The following is a 12,709-nucleotide window of genomic DNA, read 5'->3' on the forward strand; positions in this document are numbered from 1 at the left end:
AACTGGGTCGCTGTGACCAGTGGGGTACCGCAGGGGTCGGTATTGGGACCTCTTCTCTTCAACATATTCATTAATGATTTGGTAGAAGGTTTACACAGTAAAATATCGATATTTGCAGATGATACAAAACTATGTAAAGCAGTTAATACAAGAGAAGATAGTATTCTGCTGCAGATGGATCTGGATAAGTTGGAAACTTGGGCTGAAAGGTGGCAGATGAGGTTTAACAATGATAAATGTAAGGTTATACACATGGGAAGAGGGAATCAATATCACCATTACACACTGAACGGGAAACCACTGGGTAAATCTGACAGGGAGAAGGACTTGGGGATCCTAGTTAATGATAAACTTACCTGGAGCAGCCAGTGCCAGGCAGCAGCTGCCAAGGCAAACAGGATCATGGGGTGCATTAAAAGAGGTCTGGATACACATGATGAGAGCATTATACTGCCTCTGTACAAATCCCTAGTTAGACCGCACATGGAGTACTGTGTCCAGTTTTGGGCACCGGTGCTCAGGAAGGATATAATGGAACTAGAGAGAGTACAAAGGAGGGCAACAAAATTAATAAAGGGGATGGGAGAACTACAATACCCAGATAGATTAGCGAAATTAGGATTATTTAGTCTAGAAAAAAGACGACTGAGGGGCGATCTAATAACCATGTATAAGTATATAAGGGGACAATACAAATATCTCGCTGAGGATCTGTTTATACCAAGGAAGGTGACGGGCACAAGGGGGCATTCTTTGCGTCTGGAGGAGAGAAGGTTTTTCCACCAACATAGAAGAGGATTCTTTACTGTTAGGGCAGTGAGAATCTGGAATTGCTTGCCTGAGGAGGTGGTGATGGCGAACTCAGTCGAGGGGTTCAAGAGAGGCCTGGATGTCTTCCTGGAGCAGAACAATATTGTATCATACAATTATTAGGTTCTGTAGAAGGACGTAGATCTGGGGATTTATTATGATGGAATATAGGCTGAACTGGATGGACAAATGTCTTTTTTCGGCCTTACTAACTATGTTACTATGTTACTATTCTGCTGTTACATCATGTCTTATCCTCCAGTCACCTCCAGAGCTGCACTCACTATTCTACTGTTACATCGTGTCTTATCCTCCAGTCACCTCCAGAGCTGCACTCACTATTCTACTGTTACATTGTCTCATCTTCCAGTCAACTCTAGAGCTGCGTTCACTATTCTGCTGTTACATTGTGTCTTAACCTTCAGTCACCCCCAGAGCTGCACTCACTTTTCTGCTATTACATCGTGTCTTATCCTCCAGTCACCCCCAGAGCTGCACTCACTATTCTGCTGTTACATTGTGTCTTATAGTCCAGTCACCCCCAGAGCTGCACTCACTATTCTGCTGTTACATCGTGTCTTATCCTCCAGAGCTGCACTCACTATTCTGCGGTTACATTGTGCCTTATATTTCAGTCACCTCCAGAGCTGCAGTCACTATTCTGCTATTACATCATGTCTTATCCTCCAGTCACCTCCAGAGCTGCACTCATTCTGCTGTTACATTGTCTTATCCTCCAGTCACTACCAGAGCTGCACGTACACTTACTGCTGCTCTCACAGTTTTGCCTGGGATTCCTCCTCCTAGCATTGATCTTTTCACAGACACTGAACCAGCAGAACAATCAGAGAGGTGTGAAGTCCTACTCTATTAAGAATGCAGCTCTGGAGCTAATTTGATTATGTGAAAAACTTGAGAAACAACCGATCACAATAATCAGAATATAAATGATGTTTTATTATAAGACCAAGTGTTTCTATAAGATGGAGTCCGGCGCTGATTCCTTATACATCCCCGTTATGTCACTGCCTTCTTATTATTGGTCAGTTCTTCTAATCATCAGCGGAGCCCTCCAGAATGTGCTGGAAGGAGAACGGACTGAACATGTGCCCGGTGCCGGAGTAAAACTTGTTCTGGAACTCCACCCTGAGGAAAGAAGCGAAGTGAGAGGAGACGCCGCTATCACAGCTCCGGACAATCACAAAAACGCAAATACAAGCAAACAGTCCCATGAGGAGCATAAGCCCCGCCCATGAGGAGCATAAGCCCTGCCCCCGAGGAGCACTCGTGGTTTACACTGCTACAGATGGGATACTTTGGACCCTTCCGCTCATCACCTGAGGTCACCACATGCACCCGACCATGGGCCGCTCAGTACTCACCAGTGGAGACGCAGGGCGTGCAGGAAGGCAGACAGACCCTCCATGATCAACAGAATGGCTATCGTGAGGACGGCAAAGATAGCAAAAATGATAAAAACGCCAACCAGGCCGCCCCACCCACTGCTGGAGAGACCGCTGTGCATGACCATGGTCCACAAGACCTCGGAGAGCTCTGCAGGGGAGGAACAAGCGGGGGTTAATACAGCAGCCAATCAGAGCGTCAGAAAACTGAGTGACACGCCCAGGAGGAGCACAAGCCTTCTAATATTCATTTTATCGGGTGACAGAGGTCAGTAGAGGGGCCACAACGCACCCCGACCACATGTAGGTCACCGGGGCCCTAGTGCTACTTAAAGGTGAAGTTAGGTATTACACTGCGGTCATTAAAGGGAAGGATGGAGGTTCCATCATTGTCTTACGTGCATGCGCCAGACTCAGGGCCCAGAGACGCAGGTAGGAGGCGGTGTTGGAGATGCAGCCCAGGCAGTACTCGATGGTGTGGATGGCTTGGTGGACAAATATGTCGCCGAAATCAAACTGTAAAGGAAGTGGAGGAGGCGTCACACGGGGCCCGGTAGTTCATCAGCAAATTATCACACAGCGCCTCCTCAGATCTCCCTGTCGCTACTATCACAGCCTCCGCTGATCCCACATTTCATTTTCACGTTCCTTCCAAATTGTAAACATTTCATTCATTACGTGATGTCGCCTGCTGGGGCCGGTACTACAGCACTGCTGCCACCTGCCTGCGGGGGCCGGAACTACAGCACTGTTACCACCTGCCTGCTGAGGACGGTACTACAGCACTGCTGCCACCTGCCTGTTGAGGACTGTACTACAGCACTGCTACCACCTGCCTGCTGGGGCCGGTACTACAGCTGTTGTGATAGGCAATTCAGTATCACAATGGACATAGCGGTCAGAGCACATACAGTGATCTGACAATAACCCAAAAGCATAGAACGAGATCTGAGACGTGGGAACTCTGCAGACCGCAATCCCTAATCCTCTCCAAACAACACTAGAGGCAGCCGTGGATTGCGCCTAACTCTGCCTATGCAACTCGGCACAGCCTGAGAAACTAACTAGCCTGAAGATAGAAAATAAGCCTACCTTGCCTCAGAGAAATACCCCAAAGGAAAAGGCAGCCCCCCACATATAATGACTGTGAGTTAAGATGAAAAGACAAACGTAGGGATGAAATAGATTCAGCAAAGTGAGGCCCGACTTTCTTAACAGAGCGAGGATAGGAAAGATAACTTTGCGGTCTACACAAAACCCTAAAGAAAACCACGCAAAGGGGGCAAAAAGACCCTCCGTACCGAACTAACGGCACGGAGGTACACCCTTTGCGTCCCAGAGCTTCCAGCAAAACAAATTAGACAAGCTGGACAGAAAAAATAGCAAACAAATAGCAAAGAACTTAGCTATGCAGAGCAGCAGGCCACAGTAATGATCCAGGGAAAAACAAGTCCAACACTGGAACATTGACAGGAAGCCAGGATCAAAGCATTAGGTGGAGTTAAGTAGAGAAGCACCTAACGACCTCACCAGATCACCTGAGGGAGGAAACTCAGAAGCCGCAGTACCACTTGTGACCACAGGAGGGAGCTCTGACACAGAATTCACAACATACAGCACTGCTACCACCTGCCTGCGGGGGCCGGAACTACAGCACTGTTACCACCTGCCTGCTGAGGACGGTACTACAGCACTGCTGCCACCTGCCTGCGGGGGCCGGAACTACAGCACTGTTACCACCTGCCTGCTGAGGACGGTACTACTGCACTGCTACCACCTGCCTGCTGAGGACGGTACTACAGCACTGCTACCACCTGCCTGCTGGGGCCGGAACTACAGCGCTGTTACCACCTGCCTGCTGAGGACAGTACTACAGCACTGCTACCACCTGCCTGCTGGGGCCGGTACTACAGCACTGCTGCTACCTGCCTGCTGGGGCCGGAACTACAGCACTGCTACCACCTGCCTGCTGAGAACGGTACTACAGCACTGCTACCACCTGCCTGCTGGGGACGGTACTACAGCACTGCTACCACCTGCCTGCTGAGGCCGGTACTACAGCACTGCTACCACCTGCCTGCTGGGGCCGGAACTACAGCACTGCTACCACCTGCCTGCTGAGAACGGTACTACAGCACTGCTGCCACCTGTCTGCTGAGGACGGTACTACAGCACTGCTACCACCTGCCTGCTGAGGACGGTACTACAGCACTGCTACCACCTGCCTGCTGGGGCCGGAACTACAGCACTGCTACCACCTGCCTGCTGAGAACGGTACTACAGCACTGCTACCACCTGCCTGCTGAGGACGGTACTACAGCACTGCTACCACCTGCCTGCTGGGGACGGTACTACAGCACTGCTGCCACCTGCCTGCTGGGGACGGTACTACAGCACTGCTACCACCTGTCTGCTGGGGCCAGTACTACAGCACTGCTACCACCTGCCTGCTGAGGACGGTATTACAGCACTGCTACCACCTGCCTGCTGGGGACAGTACTACAGCACGGCTACCACCTGCCTGCTGGGGCCGGTACTACAGCACTGCTACCACCTGCCTGCTGGGGCCGGTACTACAGCACTGCTACCACCTGCCTGCTGAGGACGGTACTACAGCACTGCTACCACCTGCCTGCTGGGGCCGGTACTACAGCACTGCTACCACCTGCCTCCTGGGGACGGTATTACAGCACTGCTACCACGTGCCTGCTGGGGACGGTACTACAGCACTGCTACCACCTGCCTGCTGAGGCCGATGCTACAGCACTGCTGCCACCTGCCTGCTGGGGCCGCTACTACAGCAATGCTACCACCTGCCTGCTGGGGACGGTACTACAGCAATGCTGCCACCTGCCTGCTGGGGCCGGTACTACAGCACTGCTACCACGTGCCAGCTGGGGACGGTACTACAGCACTGCTACCACCTGCCTGCTGGTGCCGGAACTACAGCACTGCTGCCACCTGCCTGCTGAGAACGGTACTACAGCACTGCTGTCACCTGCCTGCTGGGGCCGGTACTACAGCACTGCTACCACCTGCCTGCTGGGGCCGGAACTACAGCACTGCTGCCACCTGCCTGCTGAGAACGGTACTACAGCACTGCTACCACCTGCCTGCTGGGGCCGGTACTACAGCAATGCTGCCACCTGCCTGCTGGGGCCGGTACTACAGCACTGCTACCACCTGCCTGCTGGGGCCGGTACTACAGCACTGCTACCACCTGCCTGCTGGGGACGGTACTACAGCACTGCTACCACCTGTCTCCTGGGGCTGGTACTACAGCACTGCTGCCACCTGCCTGCTGAGGACAGTACTACAGCACTGCTGCCACCTGCCTGCTGGGGCCGGCACTACAGCACTGCTACCACCTGTCTGCTGAGGGTGGTACTACAGCACTGCTGCCACCTGCCTGTTGAGGACTGTACTACAGCACTGCTACCACCTGCCTGCTGGAGCCGGTACTACAGCACTGCTACCACCTGTCTGCTGAGGACGGTATTACAGCACTGCTGCCACCTGCCTGCTGGGGCCGGTACTACAGCACTGCTACCACCTGCCTGCTGGGGCCGGTACTACAGCACTGCTACCACCTGCCTGCTGGGGCCGGTACTACAGCTCTGCTTTCACCTGCCTGCCAGGACTAGTACTACGGCTCTGCTGCCACCTGCCTCTTAGGACTGGTACTACAGCTCTGCTGCCACCTGCCTGCCAGGACTGGTACTACAGCTCTGCTGCCACCTGCCTCCCAGGACTGGTACTAAAGCTCTGCTGCCACCTGCCTGCCAGGACTGGTACTTCAGCCCTGCAGCCACCTGCCTGCCAGGACTGGTAATACAGCTCTGCTGCCAATTGCCTGCCAGGACTGGTGCTACAGCTCTGCTGCCGCCTGCCTGCCAGGACTGGTAGTACAGCTCTGCTGCCACCTGCTTCCCAGGACTGGTAGTTCAGCTCTGCTGCCACCTGCCTGCCAGGACTGGTACAAGAGCTCTGCTGCCACCTGCCTCCCAGGACTGGTAATACAGCTCTGCTGCCACCTGCCTGCCAGGACTGGTAGTACAGCTCTGCTGCCACCTGTCTACCAGGACTGGTACTACAGCTATGCTGCCACCTGCCTGCCAGGACTGGTACTACAGCTCTGTTACCACCTTCCTGCCAAAACTGGTACTACAGCTCTGCTGCCAATTGCCTGCCAGGACTGATACTACAGCTCTGCTGTCACCTGCCTGCCAGGACTGGCACTCCAGCTCTGCTGCCACCTGCCTGCCAGGATTGGTACTACAGCTCTGCTGCCACCTTCCTCCGAGAACTGGTACTACAGCTCTGCTGCCACCAGCCTGCCAGGACTGGTACTACAGCTCTGCCGCCACCTGCCTCCCAGGACTGGTACTACAGCTCTGCCGCCACCTGCCTCCCAGGACTGGTACTACAGCTCTGCTGCCACCTGCCTCTCAGGACTGGTACTACAGCTCTTCTGTCACCTGCCTGCCAGGACTGGTACTACAGCTGTGCTGCCACCTGCCTGCCAGGACTGGTACTACAGCTCTGCTGCCACCTGCCTCCCAGGACTGGTACTAAAGCTCTGCTGCCACCTTTCTCCGAGGACTGGTACTACAGCTCTGCAGCCACTTGCCTGCCAGGACTGGTAATACAGCTCTGCGGCCAATTGCCTGCCAGGACTGGTGCTACAGCTCTGCTGCCACCTACTTCCCAGGACTGGTAGTACAGCTCTGCTGCCACCTGCTTGCTAGGACTGGTAGTACAGTTCTGCTGCCACCTGCTTCCCAGGACTGGTACTACAGCTCTGCTGCCAATTGCCTGCCAGGACTGTTGTGAATTCTGTGGCAGAGCTCCCTCCTGTGGTCACAAGTGGTACTTCGGCTGATTCTCTCTGGGAGCTTCCGTTTGTGGAGGAAAGTGGTACTGCGGCTTCTGAGTTTCCTCCCTCAGGTGATCTGGTGAGGTCGTTAGGTGCTTCTCTACTTAACTCCACCTAATGCTTTGATCCTGGCTTCCTGTCAATGTTCCAGTGTTGGACTTGTTTTTCCCTGGATCATTCCTGTGGCCTGCTGCTCTGCAAAGCTAAGTTCTTCTTTGCTATTTGTTTGCTATTTTTTCTGTCCAGCTTGTCTAATTTGTTGCTGGAAGCTCTGGGACGCAAAGGGTGTACCTCCGTGCCGTTAGTTCGGTACGGAGGGTCTTTTTGCCCCCTTTGCGTGGTTTTCTTTAGGGTTTTGTGTAGACCGCAAAGTTATCTTTCCTATCCTCGCTCTGTTAAGAAAGTCGGGCCTCACTTTGCTGAATCTATTTCATCCCTACGTTTGTCTTTTCATCTTAACTCACAGTCATTATATGTGGGGGGCTGCCTTTTCCTTTGGGGTATTTCTCTGAGGCAAGGTAGGCTTATTTTCTATCTTCAGGCTAGTTAGTTTCTCAGGCTGTGCCGAGTTGCATAGGCAGAGATAGGCGCAATCCACGGCTGCCTCTAGTGTTGTTTGGAGAGGATTAGGGATTGCGGTCTGCAGAGTTCCCACGTCTCAGAGCTCATTCTATGATTTTGGGTTATTGTCAGATCACTGTATGTGCTCTGACCGCTATGTTCATTGTGGTACTGAATTGCCTCTCATAACACAGGACTGGTAATACAGCTCTGCTGCCAATTGCCTGCCAGGACTGGTACTACAGCTCTGCTGCCGCCTGCTTGCCAGGACTGGCACTACAGCTCTGCTGCCACCTGCCTGCCAGGACTGGTAGTACAGCTCTGCTGCCACCTGCTTCCCAGGACTGGTACTACAGCTCTGCTGCCACCTGCCTGCCAGGACTGGTACTAGAGCTCCGCTGCCCCCTGCCTGAAAGGACTGGTAGTACAACTCTGCTGCCACCTGCCTGCCAGGACTGGCACTAGAGCTCTGCTGCCACCTGCCTCCCAGGACTGGTAGTACAACTCTGCTGCCACCTGCCTGCCAGGACTGGTACTACAGCTCTGCTGCCACCTGCCTCCCAGGACTGGTAGTACAGCTCTGCTGCCACCTGCCTCCCAGGACTGGTAGTACAACTCTGTTGCCACCTGCCTGCCAGGACTGGCACTAGAGCTCTGCTGCCACCTGCCTCCCAGGACTGGTACTACAGCTCTGCTGCCACCTGCCTGCCAGGACTGGTACTACAGCTCTGCTGCCACCTGCCTCCCAGGACTGGTAGTACAGCTCTGCTGCCACCTGCCTCCCAGGACTGGTAGTACAACTCTGTTGCCACCTGCCTGCCAGGACTGGCACTAGAGCTCTGCTGCCACCTGCCTCCCAGGACTGGTACTACAGCTCTGCTGCCACCTGCCTGCCAGGACTGGTACTACAGCTCTACTGCCACCTGCCTGCCAGGACAGGTACTACAGCTCTGCTGCCACTTGTCTGCCAGGACTGGTACTAGAGCTCTGCTGCCACGTGCCTCCCAGGACTGGTACTACAGCTCTGCTGCCACCAGCCTGCCAGGACTGGTACTACAGCTCTGCCGCCACCTGCCTCCCAGGACTGGTACTACAGCTCTGCTGCCACCTGCCTCCCAGGACTGGTACTAAAGCTCTGCTGCCACCTGTCTCCAAGGACTGGTACTACAGCTCTGCAGCCACCTGCCTGCCAGGACTGGTAATACAGCTCTGCTGCCAATTGCCTGCCAGGACTGGTGCTACAGCTCTGCTGCCACCTGCTTCCCAGGACTGGTAGTACAGCTCTGCTGCCACCTGCCTGCCAGGACTGGTACTACAGCTCTGCTGCCACCGGTCTGCCAGGACTGGTACTACAGCTCTGCTGCCACCTGTCTGCCAGGACTGGTACTACAGCTCTGCTGCCACCTGTCTGCCAGGACTGGTACTACAGCTATGCTGCCACCTGCTTGCTAGGACTGGTAGTACAGTTCTGCTGCCACATGCTTCCCAGGACTGATACTACAGCTCTGCTGCTGCCTCCTGCCTGACAGGACTGGTAATACAGCTCTGCTGCCAATTGCCTGCCAGGACTGGTACTACAGCTCTGCTGCAGCCTGCTTGCCAGGACTGGCACTACAGCTCTGCTGCCACCTGCCTGCCAGGACTGGTAGTACAGCTCTGCTGCCACCTGCTTCCCAGGACTGGTACTACAGCTCTGCTGCCACCTGCCTGCCAGGACTGGTACTAGAGCTCTGCTGCCCCCTGCCTCCCAGGACTGGTAGTACAACTCTGCTGCCACCTGCCTGCCAGGACTGGCACTAGAGCTCTGCTGCCACCTGCCTCCCAGGACTGGTAGTACAACTCTGCTGCCACCTGCCTGCCAGGACTGGTACTACAGCTCTGCTGCCACCTGCCTCCCAGGACTGGTAGTACAGCTCTGCTGCCACCTGCCTCCCAGGACTGGTAGTACAACTCTGCTGCCACCTGCCTGCCAGGACTGGCACTAGAGCTCGGCTGCCACCTGCCTCCCAGGACTGGTACTACAGCTCTGCTGCCACCTGCCTGCCAGGACTGGTACTACAGCTCTGCTGCCACCTGCTTGCTAGGACTGGTACTACAGCTCTGCTGCCACCTGCCTGCCAGGACAGGTACTACAGCTCTGCTGCCACCTGTCTGCCAGGACTGGTACTAGAGCTCTGCTGCCACCTGCCTCCCAGGACTGGTACTACAGCTCTGCTGCCACCTGTCTGCCAGGACTGGTACTAGAGCTCTGCTGCCCCCTGCCTGAAAGGACTGGTAGTACAACTCTGCTGCCACCTGCCTGCCAGGACTAGCACTAGAGCTCTGCTGCCACCTGCCTCCCAGGACTGGTAGTACAACTCTGCTGCCACCTGCCTGCCAGGACTGGTACTACAGCTCTGCTGCCACCTGCCTCCCAGGACTGGTAGTACAGCTCTGCTGCCACCTGCCTCCCAGGACTGGTAGTACAACTCTGCTGCCACCTGCCTGCCAGGACTGGCACTAGAGCTCTGCTGCCACCTGCCTGCCAGGACTGGTACTACAGCTCTGCTGCCACCTGCTTGCTAGGACTGGTACTACAGCTCTGCTGCCACCTGCCTGCCAGGACAGGTACTACAGCTCTGCTGCCACCTGTCTGCCAGGAATGGTACTCGAGCTCTGCTGCCACCTGCCTCCCAGGACTGGTACTACAGCTCTGCTGCCACCTGTCTGCTAGGACTGGTACTAGAGCTCTGCTGCCACCTGCTTCCCAGGACTGGTACTACAGCTCTGCTGCCTCCTGCCTGCCAGGACTTGTACTAGAGCTCTGCTGCCGCCTGCTTCCCAGGACTGGTACTACAGCTCTGCTGCCACCTGTCTGCCAGGACTGGTACTAGAGCTCTGCTGCCACTTGCCTCCCAGGACTGGTACTACAGCTTTGCTGCCACCTGTCTGCCAGGACTGGTACTACAGCTCTGCTGACACCTTCCTCCGAGAACTGGTACTACAGCTCTGCTGCCACCAGCCTGCCAGGACTGGTACTACAGCTCTGCCGCCACCTGCCTCCCAGGACTGGTGCTACAGCTCTGCCGCCACCTGCCTCCCAGGACTGGTACTACAGCTCTGCTGCCACCTGCCTCTCAGGACTGGTACTACAGCTCTTCTGTCACCTGCCTCCCAGGACTGGTGCTACAGCTCTGCTGCCACCTGTCTCCGAGGACTGGTACTACAGCTCTGCAGCCACCTGCCTGCCAGGACTGGTAATACAGCTCTGCTGCCAATTGCCTGCCAGGACTGGTGCTACAGCTCTGCTGCCACCTGCTTCCCAGGACTGGTAGTACAGCTCTGCTGCCACCTGCCTGCCAGGACTGGTACTACAGCTCTGCTGCCACGTGTCTGCCAGGACTGGTACTACAGCTCTGCTGCCACCTGTCTGCCAGGACTGGTACTACAGCTCTGCTGCCACCTGCCTGCCAGGACTGGTACTACAGCTCTGCTGCCACCTGCTTGCTAGGACTGGTACTACAGCTCTGCTGCCACGTGTCTGCCAGGACTGGTACTACAGCTCTGCTGCCACCTGTCTGCCAGGACTGGTACTACAGCTCTGCTACCACCTGCCTGCCAGGACAGGTACTACAGCTCTGCTGCCACCTGTCTGCCAGGACTGGTACTAGAGCTCTGCTGCCACCTGCCTCCCAGGACTGGTACTACAGCTCTGCTGCCACCTGTCTGCCAGGACTGGTACTAGAGCTCTGCTGCCACTTGCCTCCCAGGACTGGTACTACAGCTTTGCTGCCACCTGTCTGCCAGGACTGGTACTACAGCTCTGCTGCCACCTTCCTCCGAGAACTGGTACTACAGCTCTGCTGCCACCAGCCTGCCAGGACTGGTACTACAGCTCTGCCGCCACCTGCCTCCCAGGACTGGTGCTACAGCTCTGCCGCCACCTGCCTCCCAGGACTGGTACTACAGCTCTGCTGCCACCTGCCTCTCAGGACTGGTACTACAGCTCTTCTGTCACCTGCCTCCCAGGACTGGTGCTACAGCTCTGCTGCCACCTGTCTCCGAGGACTGGTAATACAGCTCTGCAGCCACCTGCCTGCCAGGACTGGTAATACAGCTCTGCTGCCAATTGCCTGCCAGGACTGGTGCTACAGCTCTGCTGCCACCTGCTTCCCAGGACTGGTAGTACAGCTCTGCTGCCACCTGCCTGCCAGGACTGGTACTACAGCTCTGCTGCCACGTGTCTGCCAGGACTGGTACTACAGCTCTGCTGCCACCTGCCTGCCAGGACTGGTACTACAGCTCTGCTGCCACCTGCTTGCTAGGACTGGTACTACAGCTCTGCTGCCACCTGTCTGCCAGGACTGGTACTACAGCTCTGCTGCCACCTGTCTGCCAGGACTGGTACTACAGCTCTGCTACCACCTGCCTGCCAGGACAGGTACTACAGCTCTGCTGCCACCTGTCTGCCAGGACTGGTACTAGAGCTCTGCTGCCACCTGCCTCCGAGGACTGGTACTACAGCTCTGTTGCCACCTGTCTGCCAGGACTGGTACTACAGCTCTGCTGCCACTTGCCTCCCAGGACTGGTACTACAGCTCTGCTGCCACCTTCCTCCGAGAACTGGTACTACAGCTCTGCTGCCACCAGCCTGCCAGGACTGGTACTACAGCTCTGCTGCCAATTGCCTGCCAGGACTGGTACTACAGCTCTGCTGCCGCCTGCTTGCCAGGACTGGCACTACAGCTCTGCTGCCACCTGCCTGCCAGGACTGGTAGTACAGCTCTGCTGCCACCTGCTTCCCAGGACTGGTACTACAGCTCTGCTGCCACCTGCCTCCCAGCACTGGTAGTACAGCTCTGCTGCCACCTGCTTCCCAGGACTGGTACTACAGCTCTGCTGCCACCTGCCTGCCAGGACTGGTACTAGAGCTCTGCTGCCTCCTGCCTGAAAGGACTGGTAGTACAACTCTGCTGCCACCTGCCTGCCAGGACTGGTACTACAGCTCTGCTGCCACCTGCCTCCCAGGACTGGTAGTACAGCTCTGCTGCCACCTGCCTCCCAGGACTGGTAGTACAAC

At 55.9% G+C, this 12,709-nt stretch overlaps 1 protein-coding gene across 2 annotated transcripts in view; it reads right to left on the reverse strand.

The window, feature by feature from the left end:
- Positions 1 to 1,746: 1,746 nt before the first annotated feature.
- ATP6V0A4 (ATPase H+ transporting V0 subunit a4) overlaps positions 1,747 to 12,709 on the reverse strand; it is a 43,114-nt gene continuing 32,151 nt past the window's right edge. For both annotated transcript variants that reach the window (XM_069762836.1, XM_069762837.1), the window contains exons 19-21: positions 2,612 to 2,729; positions 2,193 to 2,364; positions 1,747 to 1,956 (exon numbers count right to left, since the gene is read on the reverse strand). In XM_069762836.1, coding sequence (XP_069618937.1) covers positions 1,863 to 1,956; positions 2,193 to 2,364; positions 2,612 to 2,729 — 384 coding nt within the window. In that variant the 3' untranslated portion in view covers positions 1,747 to 1,862. The remainder of the gene's footprint in view (positions 1,957 to 2,192; positions 2,365 to 2,611; positions 2,730 to 12,709) is intronic.

The sequence above is a fragment of the Ranitomeya imitator genome, chromosome 4, assembly GCF_032444005.1.
Source record: "Ranitomeya imitator isolate aRanImi1 chromosome 4, aRanImi1.pri, whole genome shotgun sequence".
NCBI classification, from domain to species: domain Eukaryota; kingdom Metazoa; phylum Chordata; class Amphibia; order Anura; family Dendrobatidae; genus Ranitomeya; species Ranitomeya imitator.